Source organism: Emys orbicularis, chromosome 7, assembly GCF_028017835.1.
Source record: "Emys orbicularis isolate rEmyOrb1 chromosome 7, rEmyOrb1.hap1, whole genome shotgun sequence".
NCBI lineage: Eukaryota > Metazoa > Chordata > Testudines > Emydidae > Emys > Emys orbicularis.
The window spans coordinates 45,479,069-45,505,365 of NC_088689.1; the positions used below are offsets into that span (position 1 = coordinate 45,479,069).

A 26,297-nucleotide genomic window follows, 5' to 3' on the forward strand; every position below is an offset into this window, starting at 1 on the left:
ATCTACGAGAAGATCTCTAAAGCCATGGCAGAGAGAGGATACAGCCGGGATGCAACGCAGTGCCGCGTGAAAATCAAGGAGCTGAGACAAGGCTACCAAAAAACCAAAGAGGGAAACCGACGCTCTGGATCCCAGCCCCACACATCACGTTTCTACGAGGCACTGCATTCCATCCTAGGTGCGGCCGCCACCACTACCCCACCAGTGACCGTGGACTCCGAGGATGGGATATTGTCCACGGCCGGTTCCTCGTCGGAAATGTTAGCTGACGGGGAAGATGAGGAAGGAGATGAGGAGGACGAGGCAGTCGACAGCGCTTGCACCGCTGATTTCCCCGACAGCCAGGAGCTCTTCATCACCCTTACCGAGATCCCCTACCAACCGTCCACAGCCCTTACCCCGGACACCGAATCAGGGGAAGGATCAAGCAGTGAGTGCTTTAAACATCTAAACATTTAATTTTAACATAACTGGAATATTTATATTGTTAAGAATGGGCTTTTCAGTCACTCATTTAAACATAGAAACTTTTATTTATAACAAAACAGGAATATTAACTATATTAGCAATTTGTTGTTCATGATTTAGTTGGCTTAGTCAACTATTTAGTCCTAACTATGTATAGAAAATCAAATAATGTCCGGATATTCATGATTAGTCCACCACAGGACGCTCCACTCTGTAGTCCCTTATGCTGCACTTAAATGAAAAGACGGTCAATGTGCCCGGGAATGGACAGAGAGTCCTCCTGGGATAGCTCGGCATAGCTCTCCTGGAGGTACCGCTCCAGCATGCGCATGAGGTTCCGCGGCAGGGCGATCTTGTTCGGTCCCCCGTGGTAACACACGTTCCCACGCCATGAGTCCATCAGGTAGTCCGGGATCATTGCACGGCACAGCATGGCGGCATACGGCCCTGGCCTCTGCATGGTCTCACGAAGCATCCTTCCCCTCTCAGTCTCCGAGATCCTCATCAGTGTAATGTCACACATGACGCCCTGCTTTAAATTAGGGAGGGGAATGTTAGTATTGGGACTGCTTTACAGCCACGCGGTGAAGGCGGCAGAGGGGCAGCATACAGGGAGCTTTCCCGGGGACAGCCGCGAGGTGGTGGGACAGGGGCAGAGCTCATGCTTCCCTGATTGCTGCCAGCAGAGAGTGGCCTTGCATTCAGTGCGAAAGGAGCCCAGTGCTACTATTACATTTTTAAGCTGCAACAAGTCTACGGCTTACCATGTTTTCCTGCAACAGAGGTAGAGGTGTCCTGCAACGCTTCTCTGATCGCAACTGCAGGACCCCAGGCAATGAAGGCGAGGGCAGAAAATTCGACCTTGTCCTGAGTGCGCATGTGAAAGGTCCAGTGCATGGTGTGGTTCACAGAGAAAGACTATGTTCTTTGTTAGCAACTTCATTTATCTGTCTCAGGAATTTACTCCCTTTTTCCCATTCCCACAGACACATCTGCGACTGTCTCCCAACCCAGCCTGGCATCACACTCCCAGAGGCTAGCGCAGATTAGGAGAAGGAAGAGAAAGACGCGGGAAGACATGTTTTATGAACTTATGGAGTGCTCACGAGAGCAGGCAGCCCAGACGACACAGTGGAGGGAGAACTTGTCACAAATGCACAGAGCAGTCATGGAACGGGAGGAGAGGTGGCGCCAGGAGGACCAGCAGGCTACTCAAACCCTGCTTGGACTAATGAGGGAGCAAACGGAGACGCTCCGGCGCCTAGTGGATGTTCTGCAAGACCGGAGGCAGGAGGACAGAGCCCTGCTGCTGTCTATCTCTAACCGCCCTCCCCCGCCACCAAGTCCAACACCCCCCTCACCAAAAGTCCAAAGAAGGAGGGGCGGAAAGGGCCGTTAAAACTTTCAGTCGGCCCCTGCACACTGCTGCAGCAATGGAAGGCTCTCGTTCCAAAGTTTGAAAAGTCCTTTCCTACCCATCTCACAATAGCCCACGTCCAAGTTTCCTCCCCCCCCTTTTCATGTGCGGTTCATAATAAAACATCTGTTTCTGTTAAGTACTGTTTCCGAGAGTGTCTTTTAGAGGGGATTCTGTCTGAAGGGGGGGAAGGGGTTTGTTACTTGGACAGGACAGTCACCTGTAGCAGGCTACAGAGGCGGGGGCAGGTCCAGCATCAGGACACATACACAGTACAGTCACCAGTTACCCTGGTCAGTCTGGGAGGCGTTTTTCATGTTCTGGGGTGCGAGGGGGTTGATCTGTGACTTTGTGGCGGGGGAGGGCAGTTAGAGATCTTATGCCGCGGTCCTTATCCTGGATCACAGAGCCACGCAGCAGGGGATCTGTTACCCTCCGCCCCCTGCCAGAAAGTCACTTGGCCGACACATACATGCAGTCCCGCCCAGGACTGCTGGCAGGCTGCGTTGAAACAACCAATCCAGCACTGCGGAGCCTGTCATTCCCGGAGTTTAGAAGCATCATTTGCATCAAAACACTAAACCCGCCCCCCGCCACAGTCTGCGTCCCCGGTTTAAAACATTCCCGAGAAAACAGTAAGAAAGAGATCCTTGTTCATTAACAAAACGGAACAGATTTTATTTGTTGGGAAGGTGGGGAAGGGGGTATGTAACTTGGAAGGACAGTCAACAGTAACTGGGTAAAGAAACGGGGGCAGGTTCAGCATCTGTGTCCACAAAGTAAACAGTCACTGGAGACCCTGCTCAGTCAGGAACCTGGCTTTCAAAGCCTCCCTGATGCACAGCGCGTCCCGCTGGGATCTTCTAATCGCCCGGCTGTCTGGCTGGACGTAATCAGAAGCCAGGCTATTTGCCTCAACCTCCCACCCCGCCATAAAGGTCTCCCCCTTGCTCTCACACAAATTGTGGAGCACACAGCAAGCAGCTATCACAATGGGGATATTGGTCTCGCTGAGATCACAGCGAGTGAGTAGGCTTCTCCATCTCCCCTTGAGACGGCCAAAAGCACACTCCACCACCATTCTGCACTTGCTGAGCCGGTAGTTGAATAGTTCTTTCCCTGAGTCCAGTGCGCCAGTGTAGGGCTTCATGAGCCAGGGCATTAGCGGGTATGCAGGGTCCCCGAGGATGACTGTAGGCATCTCCACATCCCCAACAGTTACTTTGTGGTCCGGGAAGTAAAGACCTTCCTGCAGCCGTCTAAACAGACCAGAGTTCCTGAACACCCTAGCGTCATGAACCTTGCCAGGCCATCCAACGTAGATATTGGTAAAACGTCCCCGATGGTCCACCAGTGCTTGCAGCACCATGGAAAAGTAGCCCTTTCGGTTGATGTACTGGCTGGCCTGGTGGTCCGGTCCCAGGATAGGGATGTGAGTCCCATCTATAGCCCCACCGCAGTTTGGGAATCCCATCTCGGCAAAGCCATCTCTGATGAGCTCCACGTTTCCCAGGGTCACTACCTTAGATAGCAGTAGCTTGACGATTGCCCTGGCTACTTGCATAACAGCAACCCCCACGGTAGACTTGCCCACGCCAAACTGGTTAGCGACGGACCGGTAGCTGTCTGGCGTTGCGAGCTTCCAGAGGGCTATGGCCACTCGCTTCTGGACAGTCAGGGCTGCCCGCATCCGGGTGTCCTTTCGCTTCAGGGCAGGGGACAGCAACTCACACAGTTCGAGGAAAGTCCCCTTCCGCATGCGAAAGTTGCGCAGCCACTGGGATTCATCCCAGACCTGCAGCACTATGCGGTCCCACCAGTCCGTGCTTGTTTCACGGGCCCAGAATCGCCGTTCAACAGTATCAACAAGACCCAGTGACAGCGAGATGTCCTGGGCGCTGGGTCTCATGTTCTCAGAGAGGTCGGAGCTAGTGTCCGACTTCATGCCGTCACGGTGGTGCCGTAGCCTCCTCTCATGATTGATCTGCAGCTGCCTCTGGTACAGGTGGAGGAGAAGCTGCGAGGCGTTGAGAACTGCCACAACTGCAGCGATGGTCGCAGCGGGATCCATGCTCGCACTGCTGTGGCGTCCGCGCTGTCAGTAATCAGAAAAGCGTGCGAACTGATTTCCCGCCGGCGCTTTCAGGGAGGGAGGGAGGGAGGGCTTGAGTGACGGACGGATGACGACAGGCGCCCAAAAGCGCCCTCGACACATTTTTTTACCCAGAAGGCATTTGGGGCTCGACCCAGAATTCCAATGGGCAGCGGGGACTGCGGGAACTGTGGGATAGCTGCCCACAGTGCACCGCTTCCAATGTCGATGCTTGCCCCGTTAGTGTGGACTCACAAAGTCTCACAAAGTCGAATTACTGTCCTTAGTGTGGACACACACGTTCGACTTAGTAATATCGATTCCACATAGTCGAATTAACTAAAATCGAAGTACTCTCGTAGTGTAGACAAGGCCTTAGATCGACACCCCTCCACCCCCACATGTAGACCAGGCCTTAGAGTGAGTGATGAATTTAGAATTTCCTTTTTGGGGCAAAGAAATATTTGGCCACCCAACCTGAAGTTGAGGCCAATCTTATCTGTGGCCACAGACCCTTAACATGGATTCTTCTTTGCCAATCCCACACTCCATCCGTAAGTCAAATATCACGTGTCCATCCATTCAAGAGGGTGACTAAAAGCTTTAGGATCTCCAGTTAGGAGCCCCACATTTTTACACGCCTCTACCTTTTGGCCTCTTTCAGTACCTCTTTCAATTTCATGTGCTCTCCCTCCTTAGCATACAGCCACAGATATACTTTCATAGCATTCTTATTTTCTTTCTATTTCTCAATGTAAAGTGATACTTTGTAAGAAGAATTCTATACAAAAATAAAATACATTTTACCAAACTGTATACAGATTTACAAAGATAGTGCGGGTGGGTGTATAAATTACTGTGTGATTACCTGTTCATTTATATTCTTCCATTTTGCCAGCTTCAGGCAAATTGTTAATGAATGTTTACATGCACTGTCAGCAATATACGAATTACAATCTATTAGCTTCTGAAGGGAAAAATTAGCAACATATTACCTGGATAATGTTTCACCAACTGATCCATTAATGTTTCCTGGGTAACAATAACATGAGCTGCATTCATATCAGATATAGCACAGCAAAGAATTTCTGCCAAAGGAACAAACTGGGATTGAGAAATGGGATTCATGTGAATTGGAGATACATCACCTAAAATGTAAAAAAAGAAAGAAAGTTGCTTATTTGGGATATTGTTTAGTTTACTATTATTCATGTGATAGCCACTTAAACATGAACTTAAGCTGCCACTACCTCCCCTTTATACTTCTGTTGTCGTCTCAGAGTTAGCCCCCTCATCCTCCGCTCTCCCCTTCCCTACTCTTTTATCAACTAATTAATAAGAATATTTTTCAAGGAATAAAAATATGACCCCGGGCAAGCTGATGGTAATGCACTGATGTTTGCAACAAGAGAAAAAAGGTTTTTAAGTAAAATGAGATTTACCATAGGTGTTTTTAATTCAATGTAAAGTTGTGTATAAGCTGAGTTAAGAAGGGAGTTAAAAATAGAGAAAAGGATGTTTGACTACTTCTGGCTTGCTTGAATGACAGCTTACATACACTAAAATGTAGAATCTATGTTTCTCTGAAGAGCTATGCAAAAAATAAAACACCCAGCAACTTCTCTGAATAGGTGAGTTGTATATCAAAGTTTTCACAAAATTGGGATGGAAGAGAAAAGAGACATACCAAAAGAGAACACCTTTGCTCTCACAAATTTTAAGACCAGTTCATCTGAACCACTGCTAGAACTGGTAGAAAAATATTGGTAAGTTTCCCATGTATAGACAAAGCCCAAAAAACAGGGTTATCTAGTTGACTGAGCATAAAGCAGGGAGCCAGAAAACTTCTCAGTCCTGTTATCATCTCTGCCACTGTCCGGTTGCAACAATAATTTTGTACTTATACAGCATTGCATAATTTACGCTATTCCTCAAAACACACCCTATAGTGTAGGTAAATATTATCCCCATTTTATAAACAGAAAACGGAGGCTCAGGGAGGCAAAGTGACATGTCGAAGGTCACACAGGAAGTCTGGGTCAAGACCCAGGTATCCAGACTCTCAGGCCCATCCCTATCAAGTGGATCACAGTTCTTGTTCAGAAAAAGGTACTTAACCTTTCTGTTTTTATTTCTCTTTATATATTGTTTATCATCAGCAAAAAACATATATACAGCATCATCAAATTACTCAGCCCTTTACAAGATATTCCATGACCCAAAGAGCTTTACAGTCATGATTCCACCTTAAAAGTTTCTGGGCTCTCAAAATTCTGGAAATAAGTCAGAGGACATCACAGCATTCAGTAAAATGGCATTAAAAGCCACAAAAAGGATTTTCTTTTGCCATTTTGTACAGCCCGGCTAAGCACCTACGTGGAGGTTTAGGCCCTAGTACTGCAAACACTTATGTACATGCTTCACACATGAGTAGTCCCAATTAATTAAACTGCTTTAGGGTTGAATTAAATGGCACTACTCATATATGCGTCATGCATGTGCATCAGTATTTACAGGATTGCAGCCCAAGGAACGATGATCTTGTAGGCAAGACCTTGGGCTGTGAACCAGGAGATTTGGGTCCTATTCATGGTTCTATATGGGTCAAGTCAAACTAGTTAGCCTCAGTTTCCCTATCGTAAATTGGGGATGATAATCCTTTCCCCCTTCCCTGACAGGGATAAGGCCAAACACATTAACATTTGTCAGAAGTTCTGATACTATAGTGATAAGTGGGATATAAAAGCCTATAAACAACAACTACCACCACAATCAATCCCTAAACAAACACAGACTATCCTATACTTACATCACTGTGATAAGTAGCCACAAGACTATACAGCGGTGGTTTGCACGCATGGTAAGATTAACAGCGCATTATTTCCCTGAGTAAAACTGTATGTTTTTGATTAGATAAATTATTCTCTTCTGTCATCTGTTGGTATTTCTGTATATTGCACATACACCCCATAGTACCATCAACTGCCAAGGCATGCATAATGTAACAGCAAATCCCCATTGGGTACTTTATGAGGTAGAGAGCTGATTCCAGAGCCAAAGAGGTTAATTTTCTTTTATAGAGGAAGAAGTGTGACTTTACATGCTAAGTTTGTGTAGATCAGGTTAAGCAATAATTCAGGTTTAATTTAACTAAACCGGATAGATAGTTGGATGACTATGTAATCTGACCCTTATCATACTGTAGCCAGAAAAACACTCAGCATTGAATATGTCTCTTACGTAAATGGAATAAGGAGCAGCACTTTGAAGAACTTTTATTAAATTGCTCTGGACCTTTGTTTTACAACTTATGATTATGTTAAACCAAAAGTGTTTAGAAAAAGCTGAGCATTATTTCCTCAGTGATGTTGCTAAGATACTACTTGCAGGTGCATAAATCATTGTAAGCTTTCTTTGTGTAGGAAAGGAAAATAAACCTTCAATAACAGCCTTTTAGAATAGCTGGCCATTTCAGTTCTTTAGTGTAGGTAAGCCCTCTGGTTACAAGATTCTTTTTGCAACTTATTTCTATGTTGGAGTTTTCTGTTTTGCTTTTGTCCGTTTACAATTTTTTTCCATGAAGAATCAGGTTGCCATGCAAGAGGCAGGCAACATAGCAAAACACATGTAATGTGGTGATTGCCTTCTGATAACTATTTTCATGTGCATTACTGCCTCAATCCACATATGCCCATGAGAGAACACCCCACTCTAACTGATGTAAATTTACATATTCAAACTGCTTGAAACAGCTGCAGAATTTTTAGCACATTTATAATGCAATTCACAGATACTATCAGAAAACACACACATTTTAATTCAGTGTAGATCATAGTGCTTCTCTACCACTGAATTAAAAACATTATTTAAAATACTAAGAAAAACAAAATACTTTTAAAGCAAGCATGGAGGAGATCATGGATAACAATATAAAAATACTGATCTACTTCTCATTAAACTGACCCCCCACTTGGAAAGGCAACTCCCATCTTTTCATGTGCTGTTATATATATATGCACTGCTTTTTCACTCCATGCATCTGATGAAGTGGGTTTTAGCCCACGAAAGCTTATGCCCAAATAAATTTGTTAGTCTCTAAGGCTATGTCTACACCCAGCCGCTAGTTCGGCGACTGGCAATCGAAGTTCTGGGTTCAACTTATCGCGTCTTGTCTGGACGCGATAAGTCGAACCAGGAAGTGCTCGCCGTCGACTGCGGTACTCCAGCTAGACGAGAGGAGTACCGCGGAGTCGACGGGGGAGCCTGCCTGCCGCGTGTGGACCGAGGTAAGTTCGAACTAAGGTACTTCGAACTTTGAAGTTGCGTACCTTAGTTCGATTTGGGGGTTTAGTGTAGACCAAGCCTAAGGTGCCACAAGGACTCCTCGTTGTTTTTGCTGATACAGACTAACACGGCTACCACTCTGAAACATGTTGCACAGATTAACTTTGACATAAGCATGTTTACTGATTCCAAACTAGGCAGTTTGCCAGAAAGTCATGTATTGACCTTCAAGTGGTTTTACCAGTTTACTCAAACTCAGCTAATTACCTGGATACATGAAACCTGAGAGTACCTTTTTGGAGTACGTACTGACTCACAATGTGGGAAAGTCATCTGTAATACAAGCCTTAGATAACAGTACTCAGTGAACAGAAAAGCCTCCAGATACTCTTGACCAATGTAAAAGGATTTTTTGTTCCATCTCTGTAACTTGGGAGGTTTACTGGGTTTTAATAGTACATAACAAGTGGGAGCTTTTCTGCCTGTTTAGGCATTAAAAATAAATACTTATGTCCACTTTTAGTTCTGGTGTAAGCCAGCATAATTCCAGTGAAGTTAATGAAGTTGTATCTACTTACACCAGAGCTCAATTTAGCACTTAGATTTCAAAAACCTGGTGTATTAGGATAACGAGTAATTCATTCTGAAGAGAACCAAAAAACATAACTAAGTTATCCACATTTCTGAATATACTGATATCTGTTATATGACACAGAATGGATGTTGTAAGCCAAGTGAAATGCAAGATCAACATTTCAATTATCCTTAGTCAAAAGTAACCATGCAGAGTTAAACAAACTGACCATGCTAAACATTTCATGAATCCCATAAACATTTGCATGATAACCCTACTACTGTCGATGTTCTCTGTTTGCTGCATCTTTATATAAAGGACTAAGTTTAGCCCTAGCATAAACAGGCACAACACCATTAACGTGCAAGTTTTGTGCCTTTCTGTAGACATGTGGTTCTCAATCTATTTACCCTTGTGGGCCACATATGCACCTCTCTGTGTGTTATGTGGTCCGCATCCATATTATATATACACACACACATATACACACACACACACACACACTCTAACTGTATGGCCCTGAGGATTCACATGGGCCACTGCTGTGTGCTGATTGGGCCGTAAGCGGCCTGCAGACCGAGAAACACTGTATACTGTAATGTAACATGTCAGCAAAGAGACATGCCTTTATGCACAATCAAGGAGTAACAATATTTACAGGTAAAAGTATTAGGAAACTTTTTAAGAGGAAAAAAGTGTTGGTGAAAAATGAACATAGAAAGTTGTGCAAAATGTAACCAAAAAAATCACTGATTTGAAAGATTTTAAAAGATGCATTGAAGTATAGAAGTTCTATCTATTTCAGAGACAGGACGAGCATCACGTGAAAGTGGTTGTAATGATAAATTTAATTATTCAATGAATGTGCTTAAGTATATTTGTCATATAAAATAAATACCATATGTGCCACACCCGGTTTAAGAAATGTCCAAGTTTTTGTTGATATAAACAGTAATAGTTTAGTCTTGTATAAGAAGTTCTTTTATGTATTGCTGCATTAAAGAATTCGTATTCCTGATGACTGGTGGAAAAAAAGATCCATTTGCATACAAAGAATTTTGAGCATACGAGCTTTGAGAACAAAAAATACAAATACATTTCAGCATTTTAGCACTGAAATTACATTTGTGTGGAATACCTAAAAGTTTAAAAACTTCTTGTTGACGTGGCAACTCAGCACATCTGACTGACTTCTGGGGACATATTTATTAATCTGTCCTAAAACAGAGGATTGCATATTAAATATAAACATTATATTTCAACTACTGATTATTACAAGAATAAATATTCCCAACTTGTGACACAATATGCAAAACAATAGCCCCTTTTAGGTTAATCTGTTATGTAAAGATTTTAAAACCAGTGACCTAGTGCTATACTTTTTGGGCCAGATTTTTCAGAAGTTCTCAGCATCAGCAGTTCCTGAAAGTCTGATCCCAACTGCAGGTGCTGAGAACTTTTGAAAATCTAGTCCTTAAAGTTACCTTCTAACGCATGTAGCCAGTTACCATGGAATTCTTACTCTAATGTTAGCGCATAATAGCAACCTCAGCCTGCTTAGTTTCATTACAAACATCTGGAATGCATAGACACATATGGTGAAAATGAAGCAAGGTATCAATACAGCATCTAAAGGGCATGATCAAGGAAATCAACTGGAGTCTTTCCAATGGGCTTGGATCAGGCTCCAAAAGAGGAACGCAAGTGATGTGAGAAATACAAATGGATTTGTATGGCATGGCTGTCAAAGTGCAAAAAGAGGAGAAGAACTATGTCATGCTGAAACACATTTCTGGCTTTCAGAGCATGAGTGTGTTAAATATGTTCTAAGGACCACATATGGCAATGGGCAACAATTAAATACTTTAAAAATTATCACAAAGCTGGTTTCAAGTGCCTAAATCTTTAACAGAACACTTGATAGACTTCCAAATACAGATAAGGACATTATAAAAGGAAATGAAGCTTTTTTTGTTTGCGTGTTTACCTACTAAGACAGAGGCTCAAGGTTCTGTGTTCCACCTACAATAGCTGACAAGATAATTAGTATGCAAAATAGCATAAAGAATTCTGCTTCTAATTCCACAAGGTCTGCATACCTCAGCAAAGGAGCTAAACCCCAAACCTTTTCAACAATCACACTGGTAAAAACCTAATTTGGGTGACATCTGTTTTTTCACATTTACAGAAAATTATATTATATATAAATAAAAATAAAAGCATGTGACAGTGAGGGTCTAATGTTCTTAATAGAAAGCATCAGGAAGAGTGTACAAGGGATCCAAATGGAGGAAAAGAGAAGGGACAATGCTGTCACTTTCAATATAAGAAGATTTATCTTTCCCAGTAAATTGACTACCAAGGTTGTTTAGTGTCCATAGATAACCTAGGTTCTAGATCCTTTAATATATCTAATATACAGTAGAGAATCTAAGGGTTAGAAGTATTTCCAACTATTTCACCCTTTTTTTTTGGATGTAGATAAATATCACCCTTCTTTCACTGCGTATATAAGTATTAACTATTTCCATCATCTTCACACCATTAAACTGGAGTAATTATAGAATTGGCATTTGTGCTGCAAAGTTTATGGGATACATTTTCCAATAAGCTGGCCTCCTCTTTGTGGGTGACAAGTGAGCCACAATCAAATGCAGATGTAGATTTGAGTTCTTAAAGGGGCAAGTATCCAGCCAACAGAAGGGTTAAAATTTTCATCTCATCTACACTTTGTTTCAACAACTGAGCCTTCACCAGCTTTGGCCGAAGGGGGTTTTGGCCCTGCAGTGACATAATGGGCTCATGTACCACCTCTCATATTGGCTACTCTGTCCAACAAAACCTGCCAGGCTTTGCTGGCAGTACACACCTTTTCCCAAATGGAACTGATTCATCTCCCTCTCCAATCTCAGCTTGGCTAGGGGTTGACAGCTCCCCTTTTTGGGCCCAGGAAGCACAGTCTACCTAGTAAAAACCCCACCAGGAAGGGAACAGTTCTAAGTTGGCATCTTACCACTGGTCAGGAACATACAGAAGCGACCTCTTCATTTACCTGTTGCTGAACCTGCCAGTGGGTCCACATTTGAATACAAAGATACTCTAGGGGTTTAAACCTCTAAACACTGAGGTGGTTTATAAACTGCATAATCTAGAGTGTTTTTAAAGTACAGCTAGTCAACGTGGACAGAAGCAAACTGGTTAAAAAAGGATAATTAAGGTAAACCTTGGTGTTTAAAAACACATCAGGTCACATGGTGTAGGACCCAGCATAGATGGGGCCTCTGAGGACCTAGTAGTCTATTTTTGAAACTCAAAGTTCTAGTCTTTGGCTAGAAAGCACTACTGAAAGACCACGGCATGAGTGACAGGCAGCATCATAACCACCACACAAAAGTTCATTGAGGAATTATTTTGACATCACAACCTACAGACTTAGAACCCTTAGTTTAGACTGTAGAATCCTAGGTGAGATTTTCTTGTCTCTTCCTCCTTCCACCTATTAGTCTCCTATTCCACAGCTGTACACAGTGTAGTTGTAGCCATGTTGATCCCAGGATATTAGAGAGACAAGATGGTTGAGGTTATATCATTTACAGGACCAACTGCAGTTGGTGAGAGACAAGCTGTCGAGCCACACAGAGCTCTTCTTCAGGTCGGAAGAAAGCTTGTCTCCCTCACCAACAGATATTGGTCCAATAAAAAAATATGACCTCACCCATCTTCTCTCTCCTATTCCGCAGGGCAGTTTCAGTTTACTTATTTTAGCCAGAAGGACATAACATTTCCTGCTGTTTGGTTGGTGGGTGTGTAAAATGGGAAAATGGTGTGACAAGTTCTCCACTAAATTTTGGGGGACTCAGTAAACATCTTTGCAACAACCAGTCTATTAGAGCTTGTGATACAGAGTTATAGGTCTGCAGAATCTCTCAGTTTTAGGTGACACCTTCAGCAGAATTGGCCAGTTTTTGCATATGTCGTGGTAGCTTTGTAGTATATCAGAAAGATCAACTACACTACACGGTAAATGGTGGTACCTACCAAATGTTCTGCAGGGTCAGCTAAATTTACTGCACTGTTCTCCTGGTAATAACTAAAGAATTTTGTGATTTAATGGAATTTTAATATGCTTGTCCATAATATAGCAAAAGTAAGTCTGAGAAGGAGAAGTCCAGTACTAGAATACAAATGCTGCAGATAAAGACCAGATATTGCAAAAGAAATACAACTTTGCAAAGCAAAACTAGCAAATGGTTTTATTTGGTGTTGTAATGATTTTAAAATGGGGGTGAACTTGTTGAATTACAACAATTTCTATTTCATATGCCTTTTTCCCTAACCTTCTGCTCCAGAGTCCGATACATATCCTGATGCTTACAGCTAACTACATACTCTACATGCACTGTAATCTATACTCCAAATAATAGATCAATATACGAGAAGCCAAATTAGAATAAAATAAATTCTGTTTTATTCATCATTATCTACTCCAAAACATTTCAACAGACTTTCATCACTGCTGAATAATTTTCTGAATCTTGGCTGTTAGTAAGCTTTGCTCTTGCATTAGTAATACTCTAAATCTAAGAAAGCATTGCATCGCCTACATTAAATAACTGCACACAGTATTCAGACAGTTTCCCCATGACAAGTTCTATGAAAATTATTGAGGGTTTGGTGCAAGTCATCCCTAAGTGTGCTCTGTCTTGATCATACAGATGGCAAACATTATTCTAACATGACTGTTCTTGAAAAAAAGATATAGAAAAATCTCTCTTTAAAAACCATCTGACATATTTATCCAGATTAAGGTAATGACTTCCAGCTTCTTCGTAGTTGTCACAGTTCATCTTCTCTGTAAATTTTTAGCTGGTGGATTATACAACCCATAGAACCACCACAGCTCCCTCAGACCAAAATAGCTGGCAAAATTATTTTAATAAGGCCACTCACTCACCAGCAGTCTAACATATTTGCTAATTTTACCTTGAGCTTTATTTAGTGGTTTTGCAAGGTTAAATATTTCCAAATGAACCATCACATACAATGTAATAAGGGAGTGTCAGAGTAAAAATGTGAACTGAGCAAAGAGGCCTACATTATGAACTCAGGTTAGACTTCTGGTCTGAGAATTATCTTCTCTTTAATTGTAAGTACTTTTATGTACTGTAGAGTCTGAGCAGCTGTTACATCAATGATGGTAAAACTCCAGTTCAGTGCCAGATTATTCAAACAAATTAAATAATCAAATCCCACAGCCTAATGACAGCACAATCAGTTTTACTGGTCTGTGTGTACCATTTGTCTATTCTAGTCTATACTGAAGTAGGAAAGTGAAGCTTCTCCAACATCTCCAGTTACAATATTAGTGACGAAAACTGATAAAAAGATGTACATTTACACAATTAATTCTACCTTTTTACATCCAAGGTATTATATTCAGTCACTTTATTTCAATAGATTAGAATGGCTTTCTCCTGTTTTAAAGGGAAGCCTGTCAAAAGGAGCAAATAAATCAGTATCATCCATTAACATCAGTATAGGATTAACACAGGATTTAAAAAAGCAGATAATAACTAAAGCCAGTTTCATTTTAAAATTAATTCCCCACTCTTTGTTGGGGATTCAACTTCATTCTCAAATGGGTTTGAATCTCTTGGTAATTCATATTCTGCGGCCCAATACCTATTAAAAATAACCTGATTTAACTGAAAACTGATCATCAGATGGGCTTGAGAGAACATGTTCTATAAAAACCATTTATCTTAAGTATAATTTTTTCTTCTATTATGTTCAAGGGCCAAGTAATAGCTGTTAATTACTTTAATCAGGGCACGCTGATTGTAATTTAATTTTGCACACTAAGGACACAATCCATTAAATGGATTACATGTGAGCAAAAGTTTAATTTAAACATCACATTGCACACTGCAAGGGGTATTTTTGCATTTAGTTTCCCTTTGTAAAAAAAAATTCAAATCTCAGATGTTGAATTTCATGGATTGAGGTATGAGAGTGGCACAGTTTCCCAACTTTGCTGCTCCTGTTGGTTAATAATTGGAGATAATTTTCTGTTGCACTCAGTTAATCAGACAGCAGCACATTTGTTAACATTCCCAACAGAAACAGAGTGTATTTTTCTTTTATAAATGAAAGATAAAAATTTGAAGAGGATCTCTTCAAAAAGAAAACAAATTACAGAGCAGTTTTGTGCCTCCAATCTTCTTCTGTTCTGATATAAATGTCATTTCAAGAAGGATTTTGTTGTATACCTGTATCAGTCTCCAAAACTGTAAGCTGTCCCCAAAGTGGTCCCCGTTCTGGCCTGAACCTACCTGATCAAACCAATTGGAGAACATGCGTGTTGTGATGTCAAAGGGAACAGGGCTTCATTTGGTTCTGGTAAAAATTTCAGGGGTCCACTGAACATGCTCAAGAGTTGTTCTATTTTTTTTTAACTCCCTCTTCTCGCTTTCCAGAAAGGTGATTTCTCTGGAGATGTTACAACCTGAGTGAATTTACCTAATCACCCTCTGCTAGTCTCCTCTTTACCCTTCCCATAAAAATACATACAATTCCACAACAACACATACACAATTGCATTTTTAACACAATGTACCCCAAAAGTATTAATCCTAATTCAAGAAGGCTTAATTTAATTCAGTAAAGTTAATTCCATACGTTTTCTTCAGGATACTGTCAGTGTGTCACATCCACAATAAAATAAAATAAAATACAGTTTAAAAAAAACAGGGTTAACAAAAAATCGTGCCTGTCTGTGTAGATGACACTGCTTTAGGAACACTGGTTTTGCTTGTGTCTTCATAAACCAAATCTGTTAGAAATATAGTACACCAACCCTAATGTTAGCTTCTGAAGTGTCTAAGATTGCCTGTTGATCTTGTTAGATATTTTTACATATCAAGGCAATGCAGGCAATCGTATTTCTAGCTATGACTACCCTGCTTTGCACAACTCCAACCATGACCACACCACCTCTGACCTATGTTAGCTGTGAAGTTCCCTTGGATTACACCAATTTAAAAAAGAAAGGGTATGGTTACATTTACACCATGTTGTTAATGAGGCCATGCAAAACAACAGCCATCTGGAAAAGCTATTGGATTTCCCATGGGCCTTCAACAAACATTCACAATTTTCACAACTGAAATGCATCTGTACATATTGGTCATGAAAGTCAGCATCCTCCAGTATAACGAGAGACAGACATGTTAAGACTAGCTAAATAAATGTTGAAATGAGATGTTGTGATTTAGGAATCTGTTGATAGTTAAAGTTTAAAGTAACACTAGTTAATGCAATCATCGCTTCCTTATTTACACAAGATAATGGAAATATGTACTTTTTAAAAATCAGTATTCTGCAGCTCACATACTATAGTCTTATTTGCATGCCAGGAAATGAAACAGACCTGCACAAAATAAAGTTTGAGTACAAACTGTAGCTTTTATTCTGAATTGGGGGTTAATACTGCTAAAGTCTGAATCAGGAACTTCTGAATGGCAACGTAAAAGAACTCAAAAGACCAAGAACAAAATTCAAGCAATATTTCATTTTCTTTTTAAAAATCAGAAGAATCTTTAAACGAAGGAAACATTTTCTAGGTGCTAGATGTTTCCAGCAAAAGAAAGAGACTGACATGCACTTTAATTTTTCCATACCCAATCATTTTTGTAGAACGGTTTGTTTTAATTTCAAGACAAATTAAATTGAATCACTATAGTACATATCAAGCACAAGTGTTTATGAACAGGGATAATTACTTATTTGTTAGACAATCTTTGCTATGGGCCATCTACTGCATATGGTAACATTTCTATTGGTTTGGTTTGTGTTTTTAAATGAAGAGCCGGATTTTCAAATGTGCTGAGCATTGGAGCTGCCACTGACTTCAAATGGAATTGTGAGTGCTTCGAGCTACTGGGTCTTTGAAATCAAAAACAGGCTCTCATAGTCATTGTATTAGGAGCATCAGATGAGTAAGTAACAAACAACAGATAAGTTTTCAAAGCCATCTTGCTTCAGGATAAGTCATCTTTCAAAGAACGCAAGACATTCTTCCTGAGATTTAGCAGTATAGGATTTACAGAAATAACTATAATAATCACAGAGATCAAATAATAATAGAACACACAAGTTGACAGTTTCAGACTCAGAGTACTACTGGAAATAGCGCTAGAGCTAATAAATTTGGGCGTAACAGTTTAAAAATTTGAGATTATTTAGAAAATATTCTTTATATTCTGATTACCTATATACAGTTGTATAAAATACAACATGTTTCTTAGGCCACCAAAACTTTTCAAGTCAGCACACAGAGAGAAAAAACACAGTAACTGATTTGGTTACAAAACTAATCAACCTTGATTTTTAAACCTGTAACCTTGTTTACCAGAGCAGATCAAAGTCTAGAACAGACATGAAAGAAGTGCACAGTAAGGAAATCCAAGAGAAAGGAATCCAAGAAGCACATAAACAATCTCCTGCTGAGTTGCTATCCTCATTAAGTTTGTGTGTTCCCATGTGTAACCTTACAGAGCAACTCAGCAAATGGAAGGTCTCGAGAATCATGAGCTTTCCAAAAAGTCTCAAAATATTAGTGTTTGCTGCTCAAAAAGCAATAATTTCACCTAGGCTTTCCTTGATGATATGTTCTAATATTATGATGCTAATATTGATATTAATTACTGTACACATAGTTTACGTTATTTAGAAGCTCTCTTCCGTTTTTCAGTTTATTTATGATGCTTTGAAAAAATATAGAATTTGTTCTCAACAAATATTTAAATGTGTAAAATGTAAATGAGTTTTAAAAGATTAAAGTTTACTTTGAGTAGAAATTTGTATAGTTACACAAATTAAATTTCAACATTAATAATACAAATATAAGCAACTGGTACAGAAATGTTAGGTAGTCAAACACCCATGTTACTGGGTTGCTAGTATTTGTAGAATTGTTTGTCAATACTATCATGCATGAGTTGTACAGCCAATATAACAATGCCAATTCTCAAATATTAGCAATTCTGTTTAGGCCAGGTCTACACTAGAGACTTTTGTCAGAATAGCTATGTCAGTCAGGGTATGAAGACCAACACAGCTGTGACAGCAGAAGCCCCTAGTGTAGACACAGCTACACAGGCAAAACTGTACTTTGACCCACACGGCTCACTCAAGGCGAGGAGGGCCAGGACTTTACTATATCAGTACAAAGCACAGCTTTGCCAGTATAAGCTGTGTCCACACTAGGGGTATGTCTACACTACGAAATTAGGTCGAATTTATAGAAGCCGGTTTTATAGAAATCGGTTGTATACAGCCGATTGTGTGTGTCCCCACATAAAATGCTCTAAGTGCTCTAGTCAGCGGACCGCGTCCACAGTACCGAGGCTAGCATCGACTTCCGGAGCATTGCACTATGGGTAGCTATCCCACAGTTCCCGCAGTCTCCGCCGCCCATTGGAATTCTGGGTTGAGATCCCAATGCCTGAATGATGCAAAACAGTGTCGCGGGGGGTTCTGGGTACATGTCGTCAGGCCCCTCCCCCTCCGTCAGAGCAACGGCAGACAATAGATTCGCGCCTTTTTACCTGGGTTACCTGTGCAGACAACATACCACGGCAAGCATGGAGCCCGCTCAGCTCAGCTCACCGTCACCATATGTCATCTGGGTGCCGGCAGACGTGGGACTGCATTGCTACACAGCAGCAGCAGCTAACTGCCTTTTGGCGGTAGACGGTGCAGCATGACTGGTAGCCTTCATCGCCGATCTGGGTGCTGGCAGCCGTGGGGCTGGCAGCCGTAGGGCTGCATTGCACCAGCCCCTTGCCTTTTGCCTTTTGGCAGTAGATGGTGTATTACGACTGGTAACCGTCGTCGTCGTACAGCAGTGGCTGGAACTCCGTATGTCCCCCCATCCCCCCAGTCATATTCTGCTGCCTTCACAATGACGATGATGGCTATCAGTTGTAGTATGCCATTTTCTGCCAAGCGCCCAGTATTTTCTGCTAAGCACCCAGAAGAGGCCGAGGGCGATCTGGGTGCTGGCAGACGTGGGGCTGGCAGACGTGGGGCTGCATTGCTACAAAGCAGCAGCCCCTTGCCTTTTGGTAGAAGATGGTATATTACGATTGGTAGCCATCGTCATCGTATTGCAGTGGCTGTCAATCATGGGCACCTGGGCAGATATGCTCAGTCCTAGCGAACAGTCTTGACGATGATGATGGCTATCAATCGTAGTATGCTATTTTCTGCCAAGCGCCCAGTATTTTCTGCCAAGCACCCAGAAGATGCCGAGGGCTATCAGTCATGCTGCACCGTCGTCTGCCAGCTTAAGATGTAAAAAATAGATTTGTTCTGTATTCATTTGCTTCCCCCTCCCTCCGTGAAATCAACGGCCTGCTAAACCCAGGGTTTTGAGTTCAATCTTTGGGGGGCCATTCTGTGTGACAGTTGTTTGTGTTCCTCCCTGATGCACAGCCACCTTTGTTGATTTTAATTCCCTGTACCTGTACGCCATGTCGTCACTCGCCCCTCCCTCCCTCCGTCAGATACTAGTTTCGCACCTTTTTTCAGACCAGACGCCATAGCTAGCACTGGGATCATGGAGCCCGCTCAGATCACCGCGGCAATTATGAGCACTATGAACACCACGCGCATTGTCCTGGAGTATATGCAGAACCAGGACATGCCAAAGCAAAACCAGGACCAGCCGAGGAGGCGATTGCAGCGCGGCGACGAGAGTGATGAGGAAATTGACATGGACATAGACCTCTCGCAAGGCACAGACCCCAGCAATGTGGAAATCATGGTGTTACTGGGGCAGGTTCATGCCGTGGAACGCCGATTCTGGGCCCGGGAAACAAGCACAGACTGGTGGGACCGCATCGTGCTGCAAGTGTGGGACGATTCCCAGTGGCTGCGAAACTTTCGCATGCGTAAGGGCACTTTCATGGAACTTTGTGACTTGCTTTCCCCTGCCCTGAAGCGCCAGAATACCAGGATGAGAGCAGCCCTCACAGTTGAGAAGCGAGTGGCGATAGCCCTGTGGAAGCTTGCAACGCCAGACAGCTACCGGTCAGTCGGGAATCAATTTGGAGTGGGCAAATCTACTGTGGGGGCTGCTGTGATCCAAGTTGCCAGGGCAATGAAAGACCTGGTGATATCAAGGGTAGTGACTCTGGGAAACGTGCAGGACATAGTGGATGGCTTTGCTGCAATGGGATTCCCAAACTGTGGTGGGGCGATAGACGGAACCCATATCCCTATCTTGGCACCGGAGCACCAAGCCACCGAGTACATAAACCACAAGGGATACTTTTCAATGCTGCTGCAAGCCCTGGTGGATCACAAGGGACGTTTCACCAACATCAACGTGGGATGGCCGGGAAAGGTACACGATGCTCGCGTCTTCAGGCACTCTGGTCTGTTTCGAAAGCTGGAGGAAGGGACTTTCTTCCCGGACCAGAAAATAACCGTTGGGGATGTTGAAATGCCTATCGTGATCCTTGGGGACCCAGCCTACCCCTTAATGCCATGGCTCATGAAGCCGTACACAGGCAGCCTGGACAGTAGTCAGGACCTGTTCAACTACAGGCTGAGCAAGTGCCGAATGGTGGTGGAATGTGCATTTGGACGTTTAAAAGCGCGCTGGCGCAGCTTACTGACTCGCTCAGACCTCAGTGAAAAGAATATCCCCATTGTTATTGCTGCTTGCTGTGCGCTCCACAATATCTGTGAGAGTAAGGGGGAGACATTTATGGCGGGGTGGGAGGTTGAGGCAAATCGCCAGGCCGCTGATTACGTGCAGCCAGACACCAGGGCGGTTAGAAGAGCACAGCAGGGCGCGGTGCGCATCAGAGAAGCTTTGAAAACGAGTTTTGTGACTGGCCAGGCCACGGTGTGAAACTTCTGTTTGTTTCTCCTTGATGAACCCTCCACCCTCCCCCCCCACCCGGTTCACTCTACTTCCCTGTAAACCAACCACCCCACCCCACCCTCCCCTCCCCCCTTCGAGCACCGCTTGCAGAGGCAATAAAGTCATTGTTACTTCACATTCATGCATTCTTTATTAATTCATCACACAACTAGGGGGATAATTGCCAAGGTAGCCCGGGATGGGTGGAGGAGGAGGGAAGGAAAAGGACACACTGCAGTTTAAAACTTTAACTCTTATTGAAGGCCAGCCTTCTGATGCTCGGGCAATCATCTGGGGTGGAGTGGCTGGGTGGCCGGAGGCCCCCCCACCGTGTTCTTGGGCGTCTGGGTGAGGAGGCTATGGAACTTGGGGAGGAGGGCTGTTGGTTACACAGGGGCTGTAGCGGCGGTCTCTGCTCCTGCTGCCTTTCCTGCAGCTCAACCATACACTGGAGCATATCAGTTTGATGCTCCAGCAGCCGGAGCATCGACACCAAGCTGACACCACCTATCCTCTTCAGCCCGCCACTTGCTCTGTTCATCCCGCGATTCAGCCCGCCACCTCTCCTCTCGTTCATACTGTGCTTTTCTGTAGTCTGACATTGACTGCCTCCACGCATTCTGTTGTGCTCTGTCAGCGTGGGAGGACATCTGGAGCTCCGTGAACATATCATCCCGCGTCCGCCGTTTTCTCCTTCTAATCTTCACTAGCCTCTGTGAAGCCTACACTCACGCAGTGCCAGGCAACAGATTTCGGCTTGCAGGCAGCCATGGTAAGCCAGTCTTTTGGCTTTTTTAACCTTCTTAACATGTGGGAATGGTTTCAAACAGCAGCGCCCTCATTTCCCATATCAAGCAACCATTGGGTTGGCCATTTAAAATGGGTTTGCAATGTAAAAGGAGGGGCTGCGGTTTCCGGGTTAACATGCAGCACAAACCCAACTGACCCCCCTCCCCCCCCACACCCAATTCTCGGGGATGATCACTTCACCCCTCCCCCACATCGCGTGGCTAACAGCGGGGAACATTTCTGTTCAGCAGAGCAGGAAGGGGCACCTCTGAATAAAATGTCCCCTTAATAAAATCGCCCCATTTCAACCAGATGACCGTGAATGATATCACTCTCCTGAGGATAACAAAGAGCGATAAGGAATGGATGTTGTCTGCATGCCAGCAAACACCGGGACCATACGCTGCCATGCTTTGTTATGCAATGATTCCAGACTACGTGCTACTGGCCTGGCGTGGTAAAGTGTCCTACCATGGCGGACGGGATAAGGCAGCCCTCCCCAGAAACCTTTTGCAAAGGCTTTGGGAGTATATGAAGGAGAGCTTTCTGGAGATGTCCCTGGAGGACTTCCGCTCCATCCCCATACACGTTAACAGATTTTTCCAGTAGCTGTACTGGCCGCGATTGCCAGGGCAAATTAATGATTAATCATTAAACACGCTTGCTTTTAAACCATGTGTAATATTTACAAAGGTACACTCACCAGAGGTCCCCTGTGTGCCCTCAGGGTCTGGGAGCACACCTTGGGTGAGTTCGGGGGTTACTGGTTCCAGGTCCAGGGTGATAAACATATCCTGGCTGTTGGGGAAAACGGTTTCTCCGCTTCCTTGCTGCTGTGAGCTAGCTACATTATCTCCATCCTCATCTTCCTCGTACCCCGAACCCGCTTCCCTGTGTGTTACTCCAGTGACGGAGTCATAGCACATGGTTGGGGTAGTGGTGGCTGCACCCCCTAGAATGGCATGCAACTCCGCGTAGAAGCGGCATGTTTGCGGCTCTGCCCCGGACCTTCCGTTTGCTTCTCTGGCTTTGTGGTAGGCTTGCCTTAGCTCCTTAATTTTCACGCGGCACTGCTGTGCGTCCCTGTTATGGCCTCTGTCCTTCATGGCCTTGGAGACCTTTTCTAATATTTTGCCATTTCGTTTACTGCTACGGAGTTCAGCTAGCACTGATTCATCTCCCCATATGGCGAGCAGATCCCGTACCTCCCGTTCGGTCCAGGATGGAGCTCTTTTGCGATCCTGGGACTCCATCACGGTTACCTGTGCTGATGAGCTCTGCGTGGTCACCTGTGCTCTCCACGCTGAGCAAACAGGAAATGAAATTCAAACGTTCGCGGGGCTTTTCCTGTCTACCTGGTCAGTGCATCTGAGTTGAGAGTGCTGTCCAGAGCGGTCACAATGAAGCACTGTGGGATAGCTCCCGGAGGCCAATAACGTCGAATTCCGTCCACACTACCCCAATTCCAACCCGCTAAGGCCGATTTTATCGCTAATCCCCTCGTCGGAGGTGGAGTAAAGAAACCGGTTTAAAGGGCCCTATAGGTCGAAAGAAAGGGCTTCGTCGTGTGGACGTGTCCAGGCTTAATTCGATTTAACCCTGCTAAAGTCGACCTAAACTCGTAGTGTAGACCAGGCCTAGGAGTGCTTTGCTGGTATAGTATACCAGTGTTCCTATGCCTGTAAAGTGACCTTGTGTAGACATATTAAATAATTACATTTATCCTATGGGATATAGTTCAGGTGGGATGAACTTCTTACATTCAGCTGGTGTTCCAACCAGGCCTCGGGTCAAATCAAGGCCCCAATTCTGCAAGTGGATGGACCCATGCGCCTATGTGGAGTCCCACTGGCTTCAGTAAGAGTCCACCTGTGTGAATCTGATTGCAAGATCAGGGTCTAAATAAAGAGTGCAGGGCATTTTTACTAGATGTTCTAAATGGGCTGCTTGGGAAGAATTTCAACATTTCAGGTCCACGGCTGTATAGTTAGCAGGTTCTCTAATTCAAGTATTCAAATGCTCCTAACCTCCACCCTCTAGTAAAAATAAGGCTACATTTTCTCTCAAATTGGAAGGAAGTGCTTTCTCACCATGTACCTGACACACCAGGTAAGAAGTTAGGGTATCAAATTGATAGTACAAAAGAAGCATAAAAACTGTTCATTCTCCTTGTTTTCCACATTACTGAATTGCTTTCTGAAGGAACTTTCAAATAACCCATCTTATTCTCGTTAGAAAGTGATATCCTATGTTGACAAAATATATTGTTTTAAAATTCTGCATTTTTTTTAAAAAAAGGATATAAGACAGACAAACTAATCTTGGTCTTTAAAAAAGCCACTTTTTAAAACTTCTGTTTTGTCTGCAGCTTTCCAACTTTACTTCCTTCCTGACAGGAAGTTGCTGCTATCATTGGAAGGACTGCTTGTAATTCCCTGGATCTACCATTGCAGATGGCAAGGAACAAGCAAGAGGAGTTGACAAAGGCTTTCCATCATCCTCTTCCATCTGAGATTAGCAATCAAGAGGGGGCTGACTTTTGGCATCTAGAAGACACTTTCAACAAACTATATTTGGATAGGATGATCAGAGGAGAGACAACAGGCTGGGATGATGTGGAAGCAACCTCTAATTAATAGCCAGAGAAGACGGACAACGGGCTACCAAAATAATCACTGTAGCAGAACAACAGCATTGGCAACCTATTTCTGGATGGCCCACTCGTTGAAGAGATCTATGCAATTTCAGATAAGAGCTGGCAAGAACCACTGAATTTTCTCCCCTTCATTTATTAAAAATACTCTCAATATACACCTCTACCCCGATATAACGCGACCTGATATAACACGAAATCGGATATAACGCGGTGCTCCGGGGGGGCAGGGCTGCGCACTCTGGCGGATCAAAGCAAGTTCGATATAACGCGGTTTCACCTATAACGCGGTAAGATTTTTTGGCTCCCGAGGACAGCATTATATCAGGGTAGAGGTGTAGTTGTTTCTTCAAGAGGGACTGAATGTCTACTTTTACTTCTGTGTCCTTCACCAAGATGCTTTCCCTACCTCTACAATTCACAGTTCCCACGCAGTGACTAAAATGAACTTATAATTAATTCAACTCTTCCCTTGGAGACTATTTTCCTCATCTATCTCAATGGAAGCATGACAGAGTTACAAAATTGCAACCAACGCCCTCTGTCATCAAAAAATGCCAGTGGCAACATTTCAATTATTTTTCCAACTTTATTTTGAAATGAGAAAAAATAGTCAACACTGATCCTTTCCTATGTACCGTTTCAGTTTTGATGAAAAAACATTTTGTCACAAAAATTTGCAACTGGCTCTACTATTCTATAAATCCTATACAGAGTTGGAATTTAAAAAATTAGGTTGCCTCAACCAAAGTATAAAATATATTTTTAAACATTAAACGTATTATAAAATCAGATATTTTATGGTTGTGCAAGTCAATGTATAAGAACTATGTAACAACATTCAATATTTCTTTTAGTACATCATTGGACTGGAAAGATGTACTACAGAAAAATAGATTTTAAGTGAAACCACTTTACTCAAACCATACTGAATATACGCAATAAATTGTAAATTAAGGACAAAGAAACAAAATGATATAAATAGGGCCCTACCAAATTCATGTTCATTTTGGTCTATTTCACAGTCATAGGATTTTAAAAATCAAAAATTTCATGATTTCAGCTATTTAAATCTGAAATTTCATGGTGTTGTAATTGTAGGGGTCCTGACCCAAAAAGGAGCTGTGAGGCAGGGGGTGTCGCAAGGTTATTGTAGGAGAGATTGGGGTACTGCTACCCTTGCTTCTGCGTTGTTGCTGGCGGCGGCACTGCCTTCAGAGCTAGGCAGATGGAGAGAAGTGCCTGCTGCCCAGGATCCCAGCTCTGAAGGCAGAGCCACGCCAGCAGTAGCACAGAAGTAAGCATGCCGTGGTATGATATTGCCACCCTTACTTCTGTGGTGCTGCCTGCAGAGCTGGGCCCTCAGTCAGCAGCCGCCACTCTCCGGCCGCCCAGCTCTGAAGGCAGCGCAGAAGTAAGGGTGGCAATACTGCAACCCTCCTAAAATAACCTTGCAACTCCCCTGCAACTCCTTTTTGGGTCAGGATCCCCCAATTTGAGAAACGCTGGTCTCCCCTGTGAAATCTGTATAGTATAGGATAAAAGCACATAAAAGACCAGATTTCATGGTCCATGATGCGTTTTTCATGGCTGTGAATTTGGTAGGGCCCTAGATATAAATTACAGGAAACTAGACATTTTTATGGAGCAAGAGAGAATTGAACGAAAGTCGGGAGGTAGATTAACATCTAATAATAGATTTAACGAAAGAGAATACATTTACTAGGCCAAATGGCTTTTTCCTCTGTAGCACTTTTATATGCTCTTACCATTAAGCTTGTGCATTTCCAGTCCAGCATGTTTACAAAGAAATGTCCAAGTTAAAAGTGCAGTTTCTCCACAACAGAGCCCAGATTGAACTGGGGCCATTAGGGGATACTGCAATACAAATTAATACTAATAGTCTTGCATCATCAAAAAGCCATCTTCCTTGTCCTTTGTTTAGATCACATAATTCCCTTTTTGAATACTCCCCTGACTCCCCTTCCACTATGCATCAAACTCAAGCATGTTTCCTTCTTCAAGGTTCTAGACCAGGGGTTCTCAAACTTTTTCTTTCTGAGGCTCTCCCCAACATGCTATAAA

At 43.2% G+C, this 26,297-nt stretch overlaps 1 protein-coding gene across 1 annotated transcript in view; it reads right to left on the reverse strand.

The window, feature by feature from the left end:
- Positions 1–26,297, reverse strand: part of STOX1 (storkhead box 1) — a 47,173-nt gene that overhangs the window by 15,426 nt on the left and 5,450 nt on the right. Inside the window, exon 2 of the mRNA XM_065408588.1 lies at positions 4,973–5,125. Within this exon, the coding sequence (XP_065264660.1) occupies positions 4,973–5,125 (153 nt within the window). The remainder of the gene's footprint in view (positions 1–4,972; positions 5,126–26,297) is intronic.